General features: G+C 36.4%; 1 protein-coding gene across 1 annotated transcript in view; it reads right to left on the reverse strand.

The window, feature by feature from the left end:
- The window catches only part of OTOGL (otogelin like), a gene marked incomplete at both ends in the record, with an annotated part of 149,058 nt that overhangs the window by 45,915 nt on the left and 77,732 nt on the right, over nucleotides 1-25,411 (reverse strand). Inside the window, 10 exons of the mRNA XM_081250255.1 lie at nucleotides 2,765-2,833; nucleotides 3,141-3,220; nucleotides 7,459-7,576; nucleotides 9,562-9,840; nucleotides 11,588-11,755; nucleotides 17,062-17,088; nucleotides 17,765-17,921; nucleotides 18,793-18,909; nucleotides 21,544-21,663; nucleotides 24,006-24,155. Of these exons, the coding sequence (XP_081106381.1) occupies nucleotides 2,765-2,833; nucleotides 3,141-3,220; nucleotides 7,459-7,576; nucleotides 9,562-9,840; nucleotides 11,588-11,755; nucleotides 17,062-17,088; nucleotides 17,765-17,921; nucleotides 18,793-18,909; nucleotides 21,544-21,663; nucleotides 24,006-24,155 (1,285 nt within the window). The remainder of the gene's footprint in view (nucleotides 1-2,764; nucleotides 2,834-3,140; nucleotides 3,221-7,458; nucleotides 7,577-9,561; nucleotides 9,841-11,587; nucleotides 11,756-17,061; nucleotides 17,089-17,764; nucleotides 17,922-18,792; nucleotides 18,910-21,543; nucleotides 21,664-24,005; nucleotides 24,156-25,411) is intronic.

Raw genomic sequence — 25,411 nt, forward strand, 5'->3', positions numbered from 1 at the left:
AGGATGCTCAACATCTTTACTCATTAGAGAAATGCAAATCAAAACTACAATGAGATATCATCTCACACCGGTCAGAATGGCCATCATCAAAAAATCTAGAAACAATAAATGCTGGAGAGGGTGTGGAAAAAAGGGAACACTCTTGGACTGCTGGTGGGAATGTGAATTGGTACAGCCACTATGGAGAACGGTATGGAGGTTCCTTAAAAAACTACAAATAGAACTACCATATGACCCAGCAATCCCACTACTGGGCATATACCCTGAGAAAACCATAATTCAAAAAGAGTCATGTACCAAAATGTTCATAGCAGCCCTATTTACAATAGCCCGGAGATGGAAACAACCTAAGTGTCCATCATCGGATGAATGGATAAAGAAGATGTGGCACATATATACAGTGGAATATTACTCAGCCATAAAAAGAAATGAAATTGACCTATTTGTAATGAGGTGGATGGACCTAGAGTCTGTCATACAGAGTGAAGTAAGTCAAAAAGAGAAAGACAAATACTGTATGCTGACACATATATATGGAATTTAAGAAAAAAAATGTCATGAAGAACATAGTGGTAAGACAGGAATAAAGACACAGACCTACTAGAGAATGGACTTGAGGATATGGGGAGTGGGAAGGGTAAGCTGTGACAAAGCGAAAGAGCGGCATGGACATATATACAGTACCAAACGTAAGGTAGATAGCTAGTGGGAAGCAGCTGCATAGCACAGGGAGACCAGCTCGGTGCTTTGTGACCGCCTGGAGGGGTGGGATAGGGAGGGTGGGAGGGAGACGCAAAAGGGAGGGGATATGGGAACGTATGTATATGTATAACTGATTAAATTTGTTATAAAGCAGAAAAAATAAATTAAAAATAATAATAAATAAAAAAAAGAAACAACTAATACTAAACTTTCTTTGGGTTATTTGTATGGAAATATGTTAATATAAATGATTCAGACATTACATGAAATTTCTAAAAGTCTTATATGTTCTGGTATAATGTTATCAGTCATAATTCTAGTTATTACTTTAAAATGTATATCTCAGAAATAACTAAATTTTCTTGTCAATTGCATTATTATGAACTTTCATCAAATCTTTAACCATGGTCATTTTAAAGTCTTTTGTCATTTACAGACAGTTCTGGGTGTACTCTGATGCTTTTGCAAAAATGTTCCTATAAAAGGGTTTCATCTTCAAGGAATTCATGGAAAAGACTCTGACAAGTACAGGTTTCTGGTAACTGACTACACTGCTGAACTGAATGAATAAGCATTTTCAGAACTCTAATGGAAAACTGATGAATTCATAAAAGTGCTAACAAAAGATCAAGATGAAAAAAAATTAATTACATGGGACTGAGTGAACTGGTGAGGATGATTATAATCTTTTTGACTTTCTGTTTGAATAAAATAAAAAAAAATCCCACAAGGACTCAGAGACAAAAACTATACAAATCAATTTTCACTGCAAAGTAAAGGAGCTGTTACAGTGCAGGATTACTGGACTGAACGTCAATATTATGGCATAGTGTGAGTGTGTTTCGTGTTTGGTAATTGCAATCATTGTTGCTTTTGTTGTGGTCATCCGTTTACAATGTTTGGCGTCAGTTTATTTATCTCTTGTAAAAATAAAATACAGTGTGTGTGTGTGAAAAAAATAAAAATAAAAAAATAAATATCAATTAAAAAAAAAAAAGCATAGTAGTAATAGCGATGATGGTAGTGAGACTATTATTTGGAAGATGTCACAGGACTTATTAAAATCCTCCAGTGATTCGCCATGGCCTTCAGAAAAAAACACAAACCCAACAACTTTCCTGTCATGGGCCGTTTGTGATCTGGCCTCTAAACATCTCTTCCACACCATCTCTTGGCACAGTTCCCCCACACCACACTCTCAAGGTGCGATGACCTGCTTGAAGCCCCTCTGTGTGACGGGTTCCCTCTCGGCTGCAGGCCTTTGTACGTGCCCACACTTCCTCCTTCTCCTAGCTATCCACCTCTGACCTTCTGTTACCCAACTGAGACCACACGTCCAGCATAAGACCCCTCCTGCTTACCACTTGGACTTACTCCTACTGTAATATTACGACAGCCTATGGATTATTCGCTGTTTTAGGGTTGGAGCTGTGACTTGTTCACCATTCTCCCTTCCTCCCCCCTCCCCACCCCCAGTGTCAGGACAGTACCTGGCAGTGTTGACACTCAATGAAAGCTTGTCAAACATATCTAAAGAATAAATATCTGAATTTTTCTAAATTATAACCCCAGGAGATATAATACATTAGGTCTGTCAAGCCTCACTGTGAGTGGATTTATTCAATCCTTTCCTGAGGCAAGTTTCACGGTGAGGGAGCGAAGTGAGGGTTTGAGCCCAGAATGCCTCCTTCAGAGGCTGGGAGAGAACACAGGAATGAGAATAAAAGTGCTTAAAGGATGACTTCATTTGCCTTAAGGTCTCTTCAGCGTCAACTTAGTCACTGTGAAAATTTAATCAGGATTTAGCAAAAGCTAAATTCTAGGCAAAAATGTGAGGCAAGTTCTTATTATCTATACTAACTGAAATGGGACAGAGGTGGACCAAGTGTAGAAGCCATTCTGAAAATGTGGCTTGTGGATCCAGTGAACAGCTACTTAGTGAGACCGAAGTGACTCCTGGGTTCCCTCGTGGATGCAATAGTACTAACACCAGCAGCTGTTTAGGAGTGCCACGATTTAACTTACATTACGCTACGTTTAGTGTCTCAAGTTGTAACGATACTTGTAAACACGGGTAGAGATGGCTTACCTGGAGAAATTAATGCTGGTTCTGTGGGAATCACAGGTATGCCTACAAAGAAGCAAAGATACTCTGCTTTAATCTGTTTTGCTTAAAGTGAAGCCCACATAGTTCATATAAGGATGTTTAGCTTTAAGGAAAATATTTTGGGAGAGAGGATGCAGGAGGAATGTGAGAGCAAAGACTTACATGGTTTAGAAAGTAATTCAGAATCCAGAAACTTTGAAAAGGACAATGAATAAGAATCTCATGAAAGTTTACTGTCTGTCTAAAACTTCTGTTTATAATCACTTGCCGTCATATTAAAAAATTCAAGTATTTTCCTTTTCAGAAGAAGTGAAGTAAGGTTCACACTTACAGTCTTCTGGGTAAACACATTTGAGAGTGACTTCATCAAGGATCATACTTTTAGGGCAGTAGGGCAAGCATCCTTCAACCCTTTCGATGAAAAAAAAATTAAAGTAAGAAAAAAATTTTAATACAAACATATATTACATTTAATGTAGGAAACTCAGATACAGTTTTCCTAAACTTCTTCTATCCTTGTCAAGCACTAAGCGGTGCTCTGCGTGCTATTATCCCATCATACCTCATCGTACGAAATCACAAGCTAGTGGATGATAAAGAAATATTCATGACTGAGGCAGAATCTGAACACAGCATACTCAAAACATACACTTATGTTTGGGACACACTAAGGCCGTGTTCTACAATTGTGATTTTACTCTATGTTCATCATACTGTTACTTTCCTATACTCCCCCACATATAAGCAGAGAGACACACTCTTTGAATATCCATAAGGATGTTGGTAGAACAAAAACAGAATGCTCAGGGGCTCTCCCTGCTTATTATTAAGCCCTGAAGTCACTGAAAAGTAATTAGACATCTCTGGGTGGCAGAGATGGAGGTGGGACATGGTTGCTCTTCTCTGAGAACAGGGAAGGGGGTTGGCAGAGGCTGCAGTTCTCAAGAGCCTCGGGGCCTGTGCCCAAAACAGTGGCCGTGCTCTGGGAGGAGGTGGTTGTAGATGAGCCTAAAGAGACTGAATTTCAAGCCCCAAAACGTCTGGTCTTGTGTGTGGCACATGAAATCAGGAGGCCCACATTTCAAGAAGCATGGGCTTGGGAATCAGGGGCCAAAAACAGGCAGGACCATCCTGAATGCTTATCCTCTAAGGGAATGAAGCCAAGATAATGACTGAGGTAAAGTCTTCCTTCTCGTCCAGTTGGGGCACAGAGTCCAATTTATTCTGATTCAAGAGAAATACATCCTTCATGTACAGCCAATCATTAGATTCATACCTGCTAGAGAGAATTACGGTACATATAGTTTAAAAAAGGCTTGCTTGTCTGTCTGCCTCTCAAATACACCAGCAGGCTATGATACTATTTTTAATATTTTAAAACATTTCCATTTGCCTTATCTATGAAGTAAAAAATTTGGACCAAAAATACAGCCCCTTTCCAATTCAGTGTGGAAATGAACTAACTTGACACTAGGGGCACGTGTTGCCACCAGAGGGCACTCGTTCACGGAAGGAAATCCAAAACCAAGAAAAGCTAATTTCTCTTTTAACAGAAGACCCTTTGGCCATCTCTTGGATACTTCCTTCACAAATTTTTTTTTAAAAACATTAACAGCTGAGCTTATAAGACCAATCATTTATTTCATAAAGTGAACTTAAATAATAAAATTTTAACCAGTATATGATATTCCTATCCTACTCTAAACTCTGTCAAGCAAAAAAGAAAAAGTTACTAGATTACTGAAAATACTAGAGCCAGTTGATTATCCTCACATTAAATAAACATCATTTTTTATGCAACTCAATTATTCTGCAGTTGCTTTATGCAAGTCAAAACCAGAGCTATTGTTTTAAAATCATCTTCCAAAACCCAGTAACTTGTTCCTTTAAAATGTCATCATGGTTGCACACAGCAGGGTCCTCTTTATTTTGTCATACAACTGGTAATCTAGTCAACTTCTGACTGATAAATATGCCTCAGATGTAGAAGAGTTCTTATAATAGGTATATTATGTAATAGGGATGGCTCTACTCACATATGGGCTCTGTGGTATGCTAGCTGGCATCTTTTCTCATAAAAGTTCTCATTTCCACTAGATATTTTTATTTTCAACACTTGCTATGTGCCAGAAACTGAAATCATCTAGAACAAGCAGGGTGGTTCTGCTGGGGACTTGAAGGAGGCGTGCAGGGCTATGTTGACAGGACAGCTCAGTACCTGAGTCTCCCCTCAGGACTGCAAGTACCAGGGGCAGCCATAATGAGGTGCCTCAGCCCAGGGAACCGGAAGAAGTAGAAAGGAAACAGTGGTGAAGACAGAGATGAAAAACAGTTTGGCAGGGGTGAAGTTTCATGCCTAGTCTCTTCTCTGCGTTCTAACTATACCAAAAAAGAAGCTTCGGGGGAGCTACAGACCAAACAATGGAAGCACTGAAGATCTGGGTTCAACCACCCTGGAGACTGGGTATGCCACAAGAAATAAACTAGCCAAATGTCGCTTCAAAATATAGCTCCATTTCCTCCTCAGTGCCAGGGCTGGCCTTACCCCTCTCTCTTTCTTCCTTCCTCCCCCACGTGTTCTCCTTCCTATGGGGCCCCTGTTATTTCCCCTCCTCCTGATGGCTCCCAGAAGAGAAAGGAAATAGGTTTGTGAATGTGGGGGGTCCAAGTGAATGGTGAAGACTTTTCAGAAAGAACTGGTTGTTTTTATTTTTAAGAAAATAAACAGAAATATCATTTCCTTCTCTCTGTCCCCATAGCACCTGTTACCCAACAGGATGTAGTTGTTCAAACTCTGGCTCTGCTGCCTGCAAACTGCATGGTCTGAGGCAAGTTGCTTAACTTCTCTGTGCCTCGGTTTGTTTTCTCTTCTGAAAATGGGAATAATGAGATTACCAATTGCACAGCACTTAGCACAGTGTGTGTCATGCTGTAAATACTTCAATGTGCTAGTTGCTGTGGTGGTTATTCCTCTAGCCCTCTTTCCCCTGTATTGTCAATTATCTGCTATTTTTCCTGTCTTCTTCCTAAAGACTGTGAGCTCCTTGAAATAAGGGTTACACCTCATTTACTCATATGCCAGAACCTTTTCTAGTGCCAGTGTTTGTCGTAGAGCAGAAGCTCATAAATGACTAATAGAAAATGACTCATTTAAAAATATTCCCTCCTACTACTGTTGCATTTCTCTGTTCTCCTTTAAAACAAAACTCCTTAAAAAAAAAAAAAAGCTGTTACATTGCTTATCTCCATTTTGCCTCTTCCTATTATTCTCCAGATCACCAAATCCAACGAACAATTTTCAGTTTGAAATTTAAAATCCTCAAAACCAAATTCCTGGCTTTTCCTCCAAACTGCTCCTCCTAACATCTTCCTTATCTTAGTAAATGGCAACTCAGCCCTTCCGTTAAATTAAAATCATTCGAGTCTGTTGATATTTGACCAGTTTTGACCACAAAATGGTGATTTCATATGATTCTGAAACCTACAAAATGCTGAGCCCTGAACTGGAGTCCTCAACTCCTCTTTCTCTCATAACTGACGTTGACTCTATCAGCATCCCTTATGGCCCTAAGTTCAAAATATACCCAGAATCTGTTCACCTCCCACATAACCTCCAGGGCTACCAACCTAGTCAAATCCCCGTCGTGTCTGTATTACTGCCCAGTCCTGCCCTGTTCTTCCCCTCACCAAATGTCAGTGCAACAGCCAGTGTAAACATTTTAAAAGATCCTGTCACTCCTCTGCCCAAAATACAACAGGACGTTACTCAGAGAAAAAGAGTCCTCAGGGCTTCCCTGGTGGCGCAGTGGTTGAGAGTCCGCCTGCCGATGCAGGGGACACGGGTTCATGCCCCGGTCCGGGAAGATCCCACATGCCGCAGGGCGGCTGGGCCCGTAAGCCATGGCCGCTGAGCCTGCGTGTCCAGAGCCTGTGCTCCACAACGGGAGAGGCCACAACAGTGAGAGGCCCGCATACTGCAAAAAAAGAGTCCTCACAACAGGCTACAAGGCCCTGTATGATTCACCCACCACTGTGATTCTCTGCTCTCTTCTCCTACCTCTCAATTTTGTTCACTTTGCTCCAGTTAATTGGCCTCCTTGCTCATCCTCAAGCACACCAAACACATTCCCATCTCAGGACCTTTACACGTTTCTCAGATTGAAAGGCTCTTTCCCCAGATACCCACATGGCTAGTTCCCTCACTTCCTTCACATCTCTTACTAGATGTTACCTTGTCAGCCTATTCTTCCCTGACCACCCTACATTAATGAGCAAACACACACACACCTGCTTTATGCTCCCTGTTTCCCTTACCTTCCCTTATTTTTCTCCAGAATACATAAGTCCATCTAACAATACATTGCATTATATATTTACATTTTTATTTTTTATTCTCTGCCTCAATGCAACAAAATGTTTAAGCTGCGGAAAGGTAAATATTTTGTTCCATACTGTATCCCTAACAGCTAGAAGAATTGCTGGCATATAGCACACCCTCAATAACTACTGCTTGAATAAAACAAAATAAATTCGTGAATGAGTATCTAGAACAAATTATTGTTAAGAATTGTTTTAATCTAAAAAAAAATCACTGACAGCAGAATCTGCTAATGCTAGAATCTGTTCATGAATGGTTAAACATGACTTACGGTGGAAGAAATTTACATGCTAGAGCTGCAGGGTCACTACACGTTTTAAAACAGGGAGTGGCACAAGGTTCATATCTCCATTCACACATCCTCCTGTAAGGCACTGCTGCCTGGATTTCTGGGGAAAAATGAAATTTAGATTGTGTACAAAAATGGACAGCTTGAAAAATAATGATTTATGATAGTAAACCTTTAGGGTTTGATCTTTCTTTGATTATAATGCTGTGGAAAAGACAGGGCTATGGGGAATAAAAAGCAATGTAATTGCTTGCTGATCAAAGCATTTCATGCTCAGGTTGAGTATCAAAATGTTAGTTTGTCTTCCAAACATTTAAAAAAGCAAGAGGTGCAGGAGACCAAGGAAAATTCTAAATCTTCTTCCTTTCTTTATGTTTAGTGGGTGTTCATTGATCTATGTATCATGATAATAGCATACACTTGTTTGGAATTTTTTTGCAAAATAATTTTTTGTCCATAATTTTATTTTATCCTTGCAACAATCCTGTTGAGTGGGTATTACCTCCATTTTATAAATGAAGGAATTGAGGCTAAGACGAGCCAAGTGACTTGCCAAATTCAAACAACTGGAAAAATGACAAGACCAAAGACATATTAATTGCCTGACATCAGACGTAAGGAAAACACCCCATCTTTGTTCTTCTCACAGAATTTAGCTCATTGCCTTGTACACGGTAAGTATTATCTAATGACAAAAATGAATGAATAGGCTTTAAACATACATGCTTGTAGTTAGAAAAACCTTCCTTGACTGAAGATTTTTCTCCTGCACACTCTGCTAATATTTCCCCCTTCCCACATCACAGACCAGTCCTCCTGCAGCAGTCCAAAACTATCTCTGAAGGAGAGAGCTCCATAAGGGAGAAAGTTCAGGAAGTAGGTTATGTTTCTTGGACTTCAGATATGGAATTCAATTCCAAGGCATGAGAAGGAAAATAAGGCTTTCTGGAAGACATCTATGCATCTAAATATTAAAATACTCATTAGACCTGGGTTACTAGGATCATGGGGCATGAGAGAGGGTTGGTTCCAAGACTAGAATAAACCCCTAGTGTATCCTAGGTTTGGGAAGCCCACAAAGATGAGTTTCTGAGATTCTGATGATGTCATTGGCTGCAGTTGTCCAAAGCTCAGATAAGGCCACTGGGTCTGGTTCTAATGGAGATTTGTGTATTGGAGAGGAAATAAAGGCTTGCAAAATTCAACTTTTAAGTAAATTCAAGTTAAAATATCACGCTCACTCTATAGAATGTTGTAAAGCCATGTCAGTGACTCTTTTCCTCATGAGTCCAGGAACCCCATTCAACAGGCAAAAATTTGAAGCTCAGTTTGAATTTTCTAAAATCCAAAGAGATTTATAGAAATGTATCCACAACAAAAAAAGGCAAATGATTAGCTCTCTTAGACTGACTTAGAAGAGTCTGTTAGAATGAAAAAAATTTGTTTGGGAGATCCAAGGCAGATATCGAGCTCTTAGGTTTTGAAAATAAAGCATGACTTTTAAACACTGGATAAGGCAGTGAGGACTCCTCTCTGAAATTTAGAAAATTCAATAGCTATAGAACAGCAAGGATCTCTAGAAATAAGACCAGGATTCTGCTGAACCAGAAAAATCTTCTAGAGGTCAGTGGAACCAGACTCCGTAGTATTCAAAGAACAGAGATAAACACATTGTCTTTATCATTAAGAATCAAACTATATGAGAAGTTGCCTTCTAATGAAGGAAAAGGTAGATACAAAACTAGACAACAAGGAGACATAGGTAAGTTCTGTTTCCAAAGCCCAGACAGAACTGAAAGTAATCACTGAGGCAATCATAAAAATAATCATTTAAGGCTATTTAAAACAATTTACCACATTAACTTATGTAATACTATAACCCTATGAAGTAGGAATTATTATTTCTCCCATTTTACAGATGCGTAAACTGAGAGGCAGAGAGGTTAAGAAACTTACTAAGGTCATAAAAGGTCATGCAACTAATTATACACATTAAAAATGATTTTTAAATTAACACCTAATAAATATGCTGTCATTATTTAAGTTATCTACTTAATCTGTATTTGAAGAGCCCAGGAAACATACCTTCTACGCTGAAGCTACTTAAATGTTTAAATTCTTCAGAATCATCATATTTTGATGCTTTGGCACTAGAATCTGTCAATATGATGAAAAAGCCTTTCTTGCTATATAACTCAAAAGCACTGTAACCCGGAATCCAGAGGTCCTGATGGTGAAAAAATGTGGCTCTCCGATGAAAGGCTGAATTCACCTCCCACAGTTTCAGAATAAGAGTGTCATCATCATGGACATAGAGAAAGTAGTTTGGCCTTTCAGCAGATTCCAAGGAAACAAGTGTCAATGCTGTAAAACAGAGCAGTGTTTGACAACTCCCTGGGTTCTCTGGAGAAGGCAGATCATCAGCACTGGCGTTATAAAATTCATTTATAAAGCTGACATAAACAGAACTGCACAATTGTCATACATAGTTAATGCCAATCTCAAAGATGTCAGAAATGAATTCTAAGATCTCTAAAGGAAAAAGCAGTGTTTTAATGCAATGCATAAAGCGACAGCTCCAAAAATCATCAGTCTTTGATAAGTTCCATGTTTTAAATAATTGATCATGTCTCTGGGGGAAAAAAAGAAGTATCAACTTAGGACCCCAGAATGTACAATTCCATACAAATAGTTGAACAGTTAATTGGACACACATTTGTACTGCAAGCTTTAACATTTTCAAATGTACAAAATCTACAAATGGCTAAATTGGATGATAGAAAAGAAAAAGAGAATAGAGAAACAGATCAATTTAAACATGGTGCTGCATTTCAATATCACTGGATTTTTAATGAGCAAATGTTCTTGCAAGTGATCCCTGCATGAAGAAAAGACTATTTGCTCAACATTATTGTCTATTTCCCAAGGATGATAAGAAAGCTAACGAACAACCACAAAGCATTTGAGAAGTGCCATGCTTTTTTGTTATGTGCTTTAAAAGTTTCCCTTATATTTATAAAACCCATGGCATAAGTTTCTTCATTGAGATTTTAGATTTAGTTTCTTAAACCTTAATTTCTTTAGGTCTTAATTCCTTAATTTAAATGTACTAGGATTTTTCTATTAAAAAAATTAATTTTTGTAAATCATACAATGAAGAGCTCTCTCAAATCCAATAAACGATTCCAAAGGCATTTACTGTGTCCTAAAACTTACAAACCCCTCTACTGAGCACTGGAAGATGCAAAGAAAAATAAAAGATATTTTTATAAGAGAAAAAATATATAACTAATATATAAATTAGAACTTTAGACTGTGATAGGTGTTTTCACAGATTAAAAAGAATTAAAGGAGCTCTTTTTACAAGAATGGAGCAATTTATTTTAACTGGAAAATCAGGAGATTTCTCTGAATAAGTGAAACTTAAGTCGGATTCATTCATTCAATAAATATTTCCTAAGTTTACAGAACACACCATGCATGGTTCTAAGCAGGGTAAGAATAGTAACAATGTAGCCTGAACATCATGGATCAGAAGGGGACACTAACCACCAGGCAGAACAGGTGCCAAGTGGATACGACCAGTATAGATCTACAGGGGCAAACCAGTAAATGTGGTGCCAGGTACCACGACAGACAAGGCCACGTAAGAAAAACAGACCATCTCAATGACTATCTAGACTTTGATTTATGGTCTTAATTTAACTTGCTTGATATTAAATCACAACTTTTTTTCTTTTATTTTAATCTGGCATGAAAATCTTTCACATGTTAATTATCAGCAGACTATTTTTCAAAAATTTCAAATTCAGTTCTGTGATTAATGCTATGAAAACTGAAGCTGTGCTTTATTTGGGACCAAAAACTCAACCAAACAATTGCAATTCTAATTGCATCTATAAATGCCAATAGATAAACAAAGAAATGATTTTATATACAAAAGAGAGAGCTAGTTCGTATACCAGTGTCTTATTTTATTTCAAATCCTTTAGAGCACCTAGAAAAATGTCATAAACATATTAGATTCCCCAATTAATATTTACTGCATGAATAAATGAAAAAAGGTCAATGGAAAACTAAATTCTTACTTTCAGTTGGAAATTATACTTACATGATGCCTTCTCTTTGAAAAGGCCTGGAGTGATCATAAAATTAAAAAATAAATTGCCATGAATACTACTTCTTGGCAGAGAGAAAATGCTTCTACTGGTCATATTGGCCCCCAGGATAAGGCCAGTCTTCCCATAACTTGCCAGCATATATGGTCCTTCTCCAAGCCCTAGTTACATGCAAATGAGAGAATTATAAGTTGGCATAGGATTTTTACATTTCAAGCTGTCATTTCAATGGAATAAATTCTAATACCAAAAAATACTCCGAAAATTATTGAGCATTTAAACATTCATCAGTAACAAAATAACAACTCGTTTCAAAAAGAATATATTATATTGATTTGGAATATATACATATGTAGAATATGCAGTTTAGAATATATATATATACATGACTGCGTATGTGTATATGTATATGTACATGTAGACCTAGTGGTGATGGATAAAAGGTTGACTTAAGCTTTCTGGACCTCAAATTTTCTCACCTATTTGAAGATGTTTGTCTAGGTAACCTTTCACTCTAATATTCCAAGACTACTCTACTCTCAATAAACTTAAGCTTAGTTCTATCAATGGTAAGGTATTTTGATAGTCTTCTAAAACTCATCTCTCCTTAATAGGTTGCATCACATTAACACAGAATTCACTGGCACGATATACAGTATTTTCCTGTTTGGGGGATCACTGAATTTCATCAGTGAGGTCTGTCTATATAAGGAAGAAAATAAGATGATGCTGAACAGAGAAGTCAATGTCATTTTACTTATGCTGTCATTTCCATACACCCAATGGTTCCATATAAAGTGAAAAATATATACTATGGTCAAAAAACTACTTAGGGTAGAACCAAACCTGAACAAAGTACTATTCCTACAAACTTCATCTTAGAAAGAAAACTATATACATTAATTTTAAAATTCACTGATATTAAAAATAAATTAGGGCTTCCCTGGTGGCGCAGTGGTTGAGAGTCCGCCTGCCGATGCAGGGGACACGGGTTCGGGCCCCGGTCCGGGGAGATACCACGTGCCGCGGAGCGGCTGGGCCCGTGAGCCGTGGCCGCTGAGCCTGCGCGTCCGGAGCCTGTGCTCCGCAACGGGAGAGGCCACGACAGTGAGAGGCCCGCGTACCGCAAAAAACAAAACAAACAAACAAATAAATTGATGCGTTAAGTTTTATGATAATAATGTCAGTTTACCTTCAACCCAATCTCTATGACGTTTAATGTTTTAAAATAAGTGAGGTACTATAAAACGTTGAGGTTTCTTCTGAATTATCTAAATTACATAATTATTAGCTGTGTACTTTTACAGATATATGTAGATATTTACGTTGTAGGTTATGTAAAATGCTAATATAGGTGCAATAGGTGGTTTCAGAAAAGAACAATCTGGTTGCTCTCAGTGAATTTCACTTTTCCTCTTTTCTCCAATTTTTATCTCAAGGACAGTTTTCCTTTCCCAGCCTACTCTTAAGACGGATGGAAAAAATTCAAAGAAACCCACAATCTGAGTTTTTTCCCTTTCAGGATGAAGACAAAGCCTAAGAGAAGGGGAGAAGATAATTGGATTAGAGGGTTACAAAGTCTCCCAAACAGGAAGGAGAGCAAGAACCAAAATTTCCATCATGAGGAACAGGAGAAGGTAGGGATTATAGGATGAATCTTTAAGTGCTGTCCCATGCACTGACTCATCAGCTGAGACACTTCACCACTGAGCAGCTAGGGACACTTCTAAGCCATGGGGAAGGAGTTTTAGGAGGGACTCAGACACCCTGAGTGCACATGGAGCTTTGAAAACCTCTACCCCCCACACCTAGATGGAACTGAGCAGATGCAGTGAAGAATTTCGCTATGAGCCTGGCAGCAATGGACTCCCCACCACTGTTACAAATATATACCCTGCACAGTTTCTCTATGAGCCGAAGTCTACAACACCCAAGAAAACTATACCATTAGTTTCCACCACCTACTAGCTCATTTTCTAGGGAAGACAAGAACAACACAGACTTCCAAGATGAAAATATACACCAGTTTAGATTTGTGTGAATATGTAAATAATGTACAAATAGGTATATAAACATGTAAATCATGAGATTCAATTCAAAATGAAGATGACATATACAACTACAGCTTGTGGGCTTCAAGCACCCTCACAGATGTCCAAGAGAAGAACGGGAGAAAGGAGATAGACCACTAAACAAAATATTCTCTCCCCTACTGCACAAGTACCTTCCTACAGCAACCTGAAGAGACAACTGTCATCTGAGAAATCCATTTGTATAAAAATCGAAAGCTCCTGAATTGATTCCCAGTCGATGGATATCTTGTGTCTGAATTGTTTTCCTGCATTTTCACTAGCAATTGAGGGACAAAAGTCACTGACTTTATCATTAATTTTCTGCAGGGAGAATTATAATTTCACTGTCTACTAAAAGCAATCATTTCCTGTAGTTATTATTTAAGCACAGTATTAAGAATATCTGATCTAACAAAATCACTCTGAACTTCAAACTTGCACAACAATTTTTAGCAGGATCTTGAAGTCTTAACTCCCTACAGCAATAGAACCTTTATATTTTTAGCAAATGCCATAAAAATGAAGATACTAGAGACAGTCATTGTGTGAAGGATTATTGAACTTATCTCAGTAGTAACCTCTGAATTTTCTTACTTTAAAAAATTTTTTCCTCCTACAGAATCACAATCATTTATCTCTGCATTTGCTTTGAATAATTTAAGTATTTTAATAACATAGTGTCCAGAGAAAAATGCCTGCTATGAATGTCCAAAGAAGACTAGGTAAGTTTACAGTAGTTGTGAAATTATTTGAGATGAAACAAATTAAGAATACTCATTTAAAACTTTTTTCTTTTTATTACTATCAACAACTTCCACAATTCTTTATTCCCCTTCAGTTATCTACCTTGATCACGTTACTTTCACAACTCTTCCTCTCCTTGGCAGGTTGACTCTGTTCCCTATTACTTTGATCACAGGAAACAGAATCTCTGTCTCTCGTGGGTCTCATGAAGGCCGAACGCCCCATGTTCACCCTCTGAATACTACCAATACAGTATCACAAATGAAACTAGAAGAACTGGTTTGAAGAATCTTGTAACACATTAGGGAAACAAACCATCAGTAGAAGTGCAGCAGACTTATTGACAGAAAGCAAAATGTACCAAGCAGCAAGAGGTAGAAATTCAATATTCATAGAAAATTCTGCTTCTGTTTCCAAGGGCCTGCATAAGGAACGCCAGAAAGTACAAAGGCACAGATGGAGATTTTCACAGCAGAACTGTGTGAGAAAGGAATTCTTAAGCAAGGAAGTTATTGGAGCGTTTTCTCAACTTGCTGTCTGTGTACGTCGTGTAGAGCATATGATAACGATGTGCAGTGATCATTCCTAGAGTAGGATGTGCTAACCATAACTAGGCAGTGTAGCATGGAGATCAAGCTCGTGGGTTCTGAACTTAGATTGTTTATAAATCCATTTACCACATTTTGGCTAAACGACTTTGACCAAGTTATTTAATTCACCTATGCCTCAATTTCCTCCTTTGTAAGTGTTAATAATGATAATAATAATGTTATGTCTTTCAGGTATATTTTGAAGCTTAAATTATATGATACAGGTATAGTTAACACAACAAAAGCCATTTTTATTATTAGGTGCTTAATATTAGGCAATCAGTCTCACCTCAAGCATGGAATCCAAAGGATTGATGTGGAGTGGGTGTGGTGTGGGAAATATATTTGGTTTAGATTTTCTTTAACAAACACAGAAGTTTTTTAATGTGGGATTTTTTTCCTCTTCAAACTTCCAAAGATATAACAGAAACAACCAAAGACTAAAATGTCCATTTTCTTTTTAATTCATCATCTCTATTTTACTAAAATTTTCTGGCTTTCTTTGTACTCTTACAGCCGACAGATTTCTTCCTGGCTCAATAAGTCATGGAAAATACTTTGCATTGGTTGTTTGGTTTTTTTCTTTAATGGATCAGCTTTCCTGTAACTATTACTCTAACCTACTCATCATGGGTTTTTGTCCAGTTACTGTCAAAATGGACACTTCCCTGGATCATCTTACTTGTCTGAATTAGGTTTAAGTGGCTACGCCTTCCTCATTAAATAGGTTTGACAAAAAGCAGGCTTCAATTCTGCTCATGTCTGGCATTTTCAATGAGGATATAATTCTCTGTCTCTTACATCTATGCCTTAGCTTTAGGCAGCACCTCCTCTTAGACTTCCCATTGCAAATCTGAATGCTTGGGAGACTAGGAGATTTTCATTATTACTAAATCAATAAGTTCTCATTCGGATAAGATATAAATAATTATTTTGCCTAAAATGATGGCTAAATAAATTCCTATATTATAGTTTGTTTCTTTGATTTCCACAACATAATAAAAGTGTGAATAATGTCCATATTTATTCATAATGGTAAAAGGTATGAATTTGGTATGTATCTTTCATCCTTTTTACCTAAAAAATTAGCTAGCTTTACTCATTCATTCATTCATGTTATTCAGAAACTACTGAGAGCCTCCTAGGTGCTGAGAACTTAGTTACACTTTTATTTTACAGGGAATAAATTTTAGCACAAATACTTAGAAATTTAGATACATTTTAGAAGGCAATGGCTTTCATTGAGTCATACAGTTGGCACTTGAACAACATGGGTTTGAACTGTGCAAGTCCACTTATACGCAGATTTGTTTCAAGAGTAAATACTACAGTACTACACAGTCCATGGTTGGTTGCATCTGAAGATGCAGAATTGCAGATACACAGGGTGAGTATAAACCATACATGGATTTTCTTTTTTTTTTTTTTAGTTATCATAACAGCACCATTTAATAAGAGTTTATTTTGTTCCAGCAGTACAGGTGACACAGTGTCTCATTTAAGCTCACAACAAACATAGAAATAAATAAACAAAAAAATTAAACTTAAATGACTTAACCAGGTTCTCAGTGTTTATACGTGACAGAGACTGGACTCTAATCCAGATCTGACTTCAGCTGCAGTTAATGACGACCACACTATAGCTTTTGGTTCCCAGCAAAGGTAGTGCGTTATTAGAAGACCACTAAATCTCCATTCAGAAAGTCCTGGAAACTGTCCTGTGACTCAGCCCAGGGGACTCAGCTCTACCTCAGTTTCCTTCTTACGTCTCTCATCCTTCCTGGCCCACTTGCCATTCCCTAAATGTATATGTTCCCAACTTCCTACCTTCAGATTGTATCCTCTTCTCCTGAAAATCATCTTTCCCTCTCTACACAGCCATACATGGATTTTCAATTGCACAGAGGGTTGGCGCCCCTAGCCCCCTCCTTGTTCAAGGGTTAACTGTATGCCAAATTATGAACTCTTCATACCTTGTTCCCAGCCAACTTGTTCAAGAACTTTGAATCTGAAGATATATTTAATAGAATACTAGAGTGATATTCTTTAAATGTCACATACCTTCATTGTAATATTCACAATCGAGTGCTGAAAGGAAAAAAGAAGAAATGTTAAACTAAATAAGGATCTCACCACTTATCTGAATATATGCAAGGTATGGTTTATCAATGACAAAGTGAAAGAACTCAGAATGACCTCATTATTTGGGAGTTTTCTCTGAGCAAAGAGGATTCTTTCAGAGTGCTCCGTAATAATTCATTAAGTTTCCTGAGATTATTTTATAGGTAGGCAAATATATCTGCCAATTTATAGATGTCCACTGAAAGTGTTAAAATCATAAGCTGTTCATCAGATGACTTACTATCTACACAAGTAAATGAAAAGTTTAGAGTCAAATCTGAACGCAAATTCAAAATGATGTTTTTAAAACTACGTCTCTTATCATTAGAATGGTGGAATTTCATAGCCATAAGAGAAATAGTCATAAACAGTATCTCTGAAGATGGTATGTAAATAAATAATTTGTAGTTCAAATGTTACAGTCATAACAGTCTAACATAGAACAGAAAAACTTACTTCAAAGTTTCTTTTATAAATCCTTTAGCTATACAACAATTTATCTGCATTGTCAAAAGAATATAAAATTTACTCATCTTAAAGAAATTCTATTTCCATGAGTCCATGGTATCGCTTCTAAGATAAGACAATATGAATCTCTTCATAAGGTTCCCACCTAGTGGTGATGCCCGGAGAGGATACTCACAACAAATAGTAGATGATCTCCAGTGAACAGAAACCCCTTCCTGACAACACTTGTACGCATACGCTGCTACACTTGTGCATAAACATTCACAATCCCCACCAAGGTTACAGTTACACGTGTCTTCATGACAATTTTTGGCAAAAGAAGTAACATCAATCTGAAAATGAAGTGAAAGCTAAATTAATTTCAAAAAGTACTAACTACAGCTGATTAAAATTCAACCTTCTAAAAGAAAACTAACTGGTAGATTTTCAAAATTTGCTATTATCAGCTTAACACTGCCACCTAGAGAGTTCTCAATATCTCAAACTTCTATTCATCCAAAGGAATTTATTAGGCAAATGTAAGATCAAAGAACTAGCAACACAGGTAAAGGGACTAACAAATATAACTTCGACATCTGCAATACAACAGATTAATATTTTTAGAAGCTCATTGTTTCTTTACTGGCATATTAGCATGGCATTAAAAGAATGTTCTACTTACAAATGTACTTTTGCTTAGTTTTTAATAATATCTTAAACTATTTTTAAAACTTCTATTGGAACCTAAAATTATTATGTTGGAAAGACATCTAAAAATTAAATTTCTAAATAAATTACATTCAGTCTTGGGATGTGCTTCTAAAACCATTGTAAATGTGTCACTAATAATACTTTTAAACTATACTTTGGGTTAAGGAGAAGAATGTCCATTTGGTAGTGTCCTCTGAAGAGAAATAAGCATTTATGGCTTTGATCAGTCATTTATGGCTTTGATGATGGACATAAAAATGTTTCATAAACTGAAACAGATCATTAACAAGCATTATATACGCTGTTAAATAAGATGGAGTCAGGAAGAATGTAAATCAACTAAATGTGTCAGTGCCACAGAAAAACAAACTACCAAATTTGTCTTCCTAACAAGGGTTAGGTAGTATACCTGAAAAGCCAATGGGTAGCTAAATTATTTGTCCTGTTCATCTCAATATTATAGGTACAGCAGTACTTGTTTAAATTGGAAAGTTTAGTAAAGCGTTCATTTACCACATTGTGACAAGGAGCAAAAACATCACTGTACAAAATGGAGCATTCTTTCTTGGCATAAGGAAATTTGTTTTGATGTGCCTCACAGGGTTTAAATGATTCACTTGGGGTTTCACACTGTGGAAAAAGAGAAAAGAATGTTTTTAAGGGGTGATTTCTGAAGCTGAAACCAGAGTAACCTAATCTGACTTCATCCACCACAATCATATCTAATATATTCTCATTCTTTTAGACAGACTTTACCTAAAGCACCTGTGCTCAGCCAACTCAGTGTTAATAGTATATATTATTTTTGAAAGCAACTAAATTTACTATTAAAATCATGAAAATATTAGAGAGTGAAGGTAAATCATTTTTAAACTGTCAAGTGCTGCATTACATGACTAAAAAAATTGCCTAAGCAAATTATTCTCCTTCCTTTAATTTTCACGTCCTTCATTTCTGTCACAAGCCATCCTCTGAGGAGTTGCACACACTCAAGTGTCTACAGGCTCACTTCCCATATACTAAACAATTCGGTCTCTGCCTCTTCTAATCCACCTCCCTGAAACTGGCCTGGAGAAGGCCATCACTGATCTTGTTACTAAAAATAAAGGCAACTCTTCCGTCTTCATTTCACTTGCCCTTTCGCTGTCTTTGATTCTGTTTCATACTTTACCCTTCTTACATGTCTCTCATGTGTTTCCGGGGGCACCATTTTCTGTGGGGTTTCCTCCTATAGTTCATTTGCTGCCACTCCTCATCCTCCTTCCACCTCCCTTCTCTGCAAGACTTGATCTTCAAATCTCTATTTTTTTCATCCTATACACTTCTCATGGCTTCAGCAACCTGAATATGATAGTAACTACCAAATCCATATTTCCAGCCCATATCTCTTTTCTGAGATCTCAAAAATTGGGACATTTCCACATAAATATCTCTGTCACTTCTGTCTCAACACATTCTAAAATGTACTTATCTTACACCATTGTCCTGTCCCCACTGTCCCCTACCACCCACTTTCCTCTGTGCCCTGTCTCCTGGAAGAGCACCAGTGTCTATGCAATAAGCCAGGATGATCGGAGGCATTCTTGAATTCTCCAAATTCATCTTTCCTTATGCAGTCCTTTCAACAGATGCTGATGTTTCAGATGTCTCTCAGATTTAGATAGTTTTCTAAATCTTCACTGATTTAACATTTCTTAGCTGGATTATAAGAGCCTAACTAATTTAGGGCCTTCGAGTCCAGATCCTAGCACACGTATCTTGATGCTTTATATTTTGCATTCTAGCTATTCCCTACTTCAAACCTTCCACCACAGCCATATTGAACTTCTTAAAATTCTGTTAGGCACCATACTCACTCCAGTCTTCCTGACACATTCTAAAGGGATGCTCCCTTCTTTGCTGCTGCACTCTTTCCCATCATCTTCATTTGTATAGCTCTTATGAGTCTTGTAGGAGTCAGCTCAATGGCACCTTCTTGGGGAACCTTCCTTTGACCATCACAAACTCCATGTTGTATACACCTCTATCCAGCACCTGTCTCATATTTCCATTGTTAAGTTTTTCTACCTCGTCTGCTAAACTAGACTCTAAATTCCTAAGGGCAGTGGCTATGTTTTAATAATATTATGTGTTCATATATCCTGGAAAATATTAAGTGCTAAATAGAACTTACTGAATGAATTTTTTTTTATTTTCAGCTTTGTCCATTAGGTATTAATGAGTCTAAAATTATTTGATGAGTCCAAATATTTAGTATTATTATAAATTAGGTATTCCTTAATTCATTTTATATTTTAAAAAACAAAATCTTTATACTTTCCAACGTAGACCACAATGAAATATACTGCTTAAATTTTACTAAATTGGATGAATGTTTAACTCCAATCCCCTTTTATTTTTATAAAAAGATTTAAATATATTAGTAAATTAGGCAAAATAGTAAGGCAACTAACCAAACAGTAACCAACCAGGAAATTGTAGTTGCAGACACTACTTTCAGTTAGAAAAAAAATAGGTTAAAAAAAAAAGTAGAAGAAAAGAGTAGAACAAATTTCCAGTTTGACTGTTTTCTGAGTTAGTTCAGCATTTCTCAGATTGTGTCCCATAGAAAACTATTTCCTTAATAACTAATACACAAAAACGTAAGTTCTGTGTCAGTAAGTTCGGGAATCTCTTCAAATACATCCCTCCCTTAGAGGAATATAATGCCTCAAGAAATCCTTCAAAAAAGAAATATGCCTGAGTTAATTTATTCTAACTGCTCCGAAAGGTAAGTTGGCCACAAATCCACTCCCTAGCCCTCCCCATCCCACATCCAGCCATGTCTGGAGAGCAAATGTTAAGAAATACTGCCTTCATTTATTCATTACCTTGAGTTGACAAAAGATACATCATTAGAAATACAAATACACTGAAAGAGAATTCTGCAGTGAAAGGAAAAGCATGAGATTAGAAGATGTGAATTTGAAAGTCACTCCTGTGGCTTTCTGGATATATAATATTAGACAAGTCATTTATCCTTCCTGAGTCTCAATTTCTTCATCTATAATATGGGGTCAACACCCTTTACTTACAAGACTGTCACAGGATTACATGAGAAATTAAACGTGAAAGTAGTTTGAGTTTGTCAACTATGAATTACTGCACAAATATTACATAAAATAGTATTACCTAAATAAATTTTTCTGTAAGGATAAAATGTTTTAGTGGATAAATACAACAAAAAATATTTGTTTAGTTCTAAAATACATATATTCCACTTACCTGTCCTAATGCCCAACTATCTCCAAATACCTGGGCATTTCTCACTTCTAAGTTATTGGATGTGGTCATATCATTTGAAGTACATTTGTCAAAGTTTCCACATAATCCTGATAATTTGTTCTAAAGTAAAAGAAAAATATCATGAAATATTCTATATTCATTTTAACATTTAAGGACTAATATTCACTGAAATTTTCAAGAGATTTAAAATAGACATTTTAAGAATTTCCACAATAACCATTTAAAAAATGTTTCAAGAAGGTGGAATTTCATGTCTATTTAATTATAATTAACAGTTATTTTAGATTCTCAAAAATGTTTTTCCATCCCCCAAATTTTATCTATTCACACCTACCATTGTCTTAGCATTGATATAACTAATAATATAAGTAACTTGGAAAAGTATAATACAAACACTACAGTATTTGTACAAGTATAATACAAACATTACAGTATATGTCTGAGTGTGTATATACAAATATGTGTATATATATATACATATTCTGTGTATATTTACATATTTACATTTTAATGATGAAAGACCCACTTCCTGTTATGTTTAAGGTTTTCTAAGACTATAAATGTTGAAACCATAGAAATAATTTATCTTTCTTTAGGTCATACTTTGAAAAGCCAAAACAATCAAAGCATAACTTTTAAAGAAAAAGTTAACTCTATATTCATATATCATGAGACACAATAAATGAAATCCACATCTTACCTAATTCTTATAAAGTTTGCTATGGGTTATGCAGTGGTTACTGCAAGTGCCATATGGATTATCCACATCAACAATGTCCACTGCATTTTCTCAAATAATGTGAAAAACTTTTCTCTTGGGGAGGGAGGTGGATTAAGAGTACAGGGAAGAATTAGATTCCAAAAGCAATGAAAATCCTCCTTAAGCTTTGGAATTAAACAAACTGACCTCTCTCCTCATGTACTCAAGAATGGAACGCAGCCCTTTGTTAATAAAGTTGGCTGCCCATGCCTCCAGCAAAGCTGACAATAACCTTGGGATTGCAACTGCCATGGCCACTGCTTACCATGCTGCCTCTGCTCTCAGAAGCTGCAATACCTATTCAAAGACAGTGGCCTCTTCCACTGCTGCTCACCCCAAAATTTAAGGCAGCAGTAAAAGTAAGGGAAGATGTAGAAGAATAAATGGTTAATTTGTTTTCAAAAAGTAAGGAAGGGAGGATACATGGTAGACAATGGCAGAAAGCATAGCTGAAGAAGTATGGCAATGACTAAATTACTTCATCTTCATCAAAGAAATGCAAGATGGCAGCAAACATCTAGGAATAGATTTGGGGGCTTTATTTTGCTTAGGGCTGAAAGAAAATGACTTCAATATACAATCATATCTTAAGTTTATAACATTTTTAAATATTTTAAAATATGTATATTTTCGAGTTTTATAAGAATTTGTTATTACTATCCCCATTTTTCCCTAACTTGCCACAGATTATATCCATGAGTCTCAATTTCAATTTCAGATAAGGTGGATTTTTAAAACTATATCAACGTTTCAAAAACAACCTTAACATATAAACTTAAAATGTTTAATAAAATTTTAAATATCTAAAATAATAAAAATATTTAATAATATCTAGTACAATATTTAACAGTAAACAATAATTAAAACAATGGAAAATATAAATTGACAAAAATTATAAACAACCCAGATTGAATCTTCAACCATTAATGGATAATACAAACTAATACATCCATACAACAGAGTACCACTTAGCAGTGTATAGGAACAAACAATTAATTCATTCAATAATATGGATGAATCTTGAATGTATTTTGCCAAGTCAAAGAAGCCAGACCCAAAAGGCTATAGATTGCATGATTTCATTTCTACTGTATCCAGAAAAGGCCAAACTATGCAGATGGAAAATAGACCAATGGTTGCCAAAGGTGAGGGGTTGGACGTAGGAGTTGACAATAAAGAGGCAACATGTGAGAAATTTGGGAACTGATGATCTGTTCTATCTAGAACTGTGGTGGTGGATACACAACTCCATGCATTTGTTAAAATCCATAGAACTGCAGCCCACAAAAGTAAATTATTTTACATTTTTTTTAGAATTTTACTGTATGTAAACTTAAAAAATATCCAGAATATGGAGGAAAAGATGGAATGCAAACTGTAATAAATGAATCTAACTCTACTACAAACATACAAATAACCATGCTGCAGGGAATGGGAGAAAAAGAACCTGACCTAAGTAACTTTGGAAAACTGGATACTGTAAGGTTGAAGTAAAAAAGAACTGTATACAGCACTTGGTAAAGTTGTTCTTCTCTGGGGTCTGAGTTAGTAATTCTGAAAATATAACTTATTTCTTAAAGGAAAACATCAATCATTTTATTTCTGTAAAACATCAAAAAGGTAAATGTAATTTCATCTTTTGCATCTCATTTGGATTGACCTACCATATAGGCTGACTTACCCTCCACTGTGGGCCAACTTTGATATGGATGGTTGTCTTTCTATCCCAAAGAATAGTGATGTCTTTCTCTGGAAAGTATACTACCATGTAGTACCCTGCCTTCCAAAGCTGGTATGTTGGTTTACTTTCCAGAAAAAAACCTGATCGTTTCTTCAAAAAAGAAAAAGCATAATAAAGAAGAAAATGAATTTCTTGTTTTCTCACCAGAATGTAAACATTAATTAATATCCATCAATAATTATCTATGTACTAGTATTTTTGCTTAGCCCTGTCTTTCCTGAATTTGGTAGTGAAAAACGGAACAAGTGCATAAAATAGGAAAATCATAAAATTGGTAACAAGATACAAACTGGTAGATAGGCTCAACATGGATAAATGAGCAAAGGGAAAAAGGTATTTCAGTTATAGAGAAGAGCACAAACAAGGCGTGGACATAGAGTACATTAGGGGGATATACCTGCTGATCCAGAAATTCTATATTGATGGTGAATAAATATGATTGAGTACTAAAAATGTATGACTTCACCTGAATAATTGAAAAACAAAAGCATAGAGTGTGTGTGTGTGTGTGTGTGTGTGTGTGTGTCTATAGAGAGAAAGAGGTGTTAAGGAGGACGGGGAGATGAATTTCCATAAAAGGAACTTAGGAAGGCTCTTTGCAAGAGGTGGAACATATATTACTGATATGTAAGAGGCCATGATAGGAAGATATAAAGGGCTGGAAAAGAGAATGAGGAAGAAATCATCCCAAGAAAATGGAATCAGTTTGAATAAAGGCTTAGGGGCAGGAAGTTTAAGATTTGTTCAGTACTAAGGAGAGCACCAGAGAGCTACACAGCACGGATTCCATGACAAGCATAGTCTGAGACCCTTTGCCATCAAGTTACCCATCACAATCAATGGCTGTTATTCCATGTGCAAAATGTCCTCGATAAAGGCTTTTGAATAGTAAAATGACAGACCATGTTTGTATATTAAAAGAAAATAATGTGTGTGCTAGAAAGGATAATAGTAGGGAGAAACTAGAGATGGAACCCACTGGGAAAATTTAGAGTACCTTTAACCTAAAGTGAGAATATGCAATGTTCTTTATGGGCAAGGGCTATACCCTATAAAAGATTACGCTGAATCTGGCATTGAAATTAACTCACATAATAACTTTAAAAGTACATGGTTAAGTCAAAGTAAATAAAACAAATTTAACCAGAAGCAAAATAAAAATTGTGAAGGAGATATGAAGTCCTTTGGTTATTTTTCTCCCCCAAGTAAGAACAAAAGCATAGTTTGGAAACGCTGTACTAGAGTGTACCGTTTTATAAATATTTCATAGGGCAAATTAAATAAACTCAGTCACATCCATAACGAGTTTTCAGTCTCCTAGATCAAGGTCATACTTATAAGCGCTC

The sequence above is a fragment of the Mesoplodon bidens genome (assembly GCF_964165515.1).
Source record: "Mesoplodon bidens genome assembly, chromosome: 11".
Classification (NCBI taxonomy): domain Eukaryota; kingdom Metazoa; phylum Chordata; class Mammalia; order Artiodactyla; family Ziphiidae; genus Mesoplodon; species Mesoplodon bidens.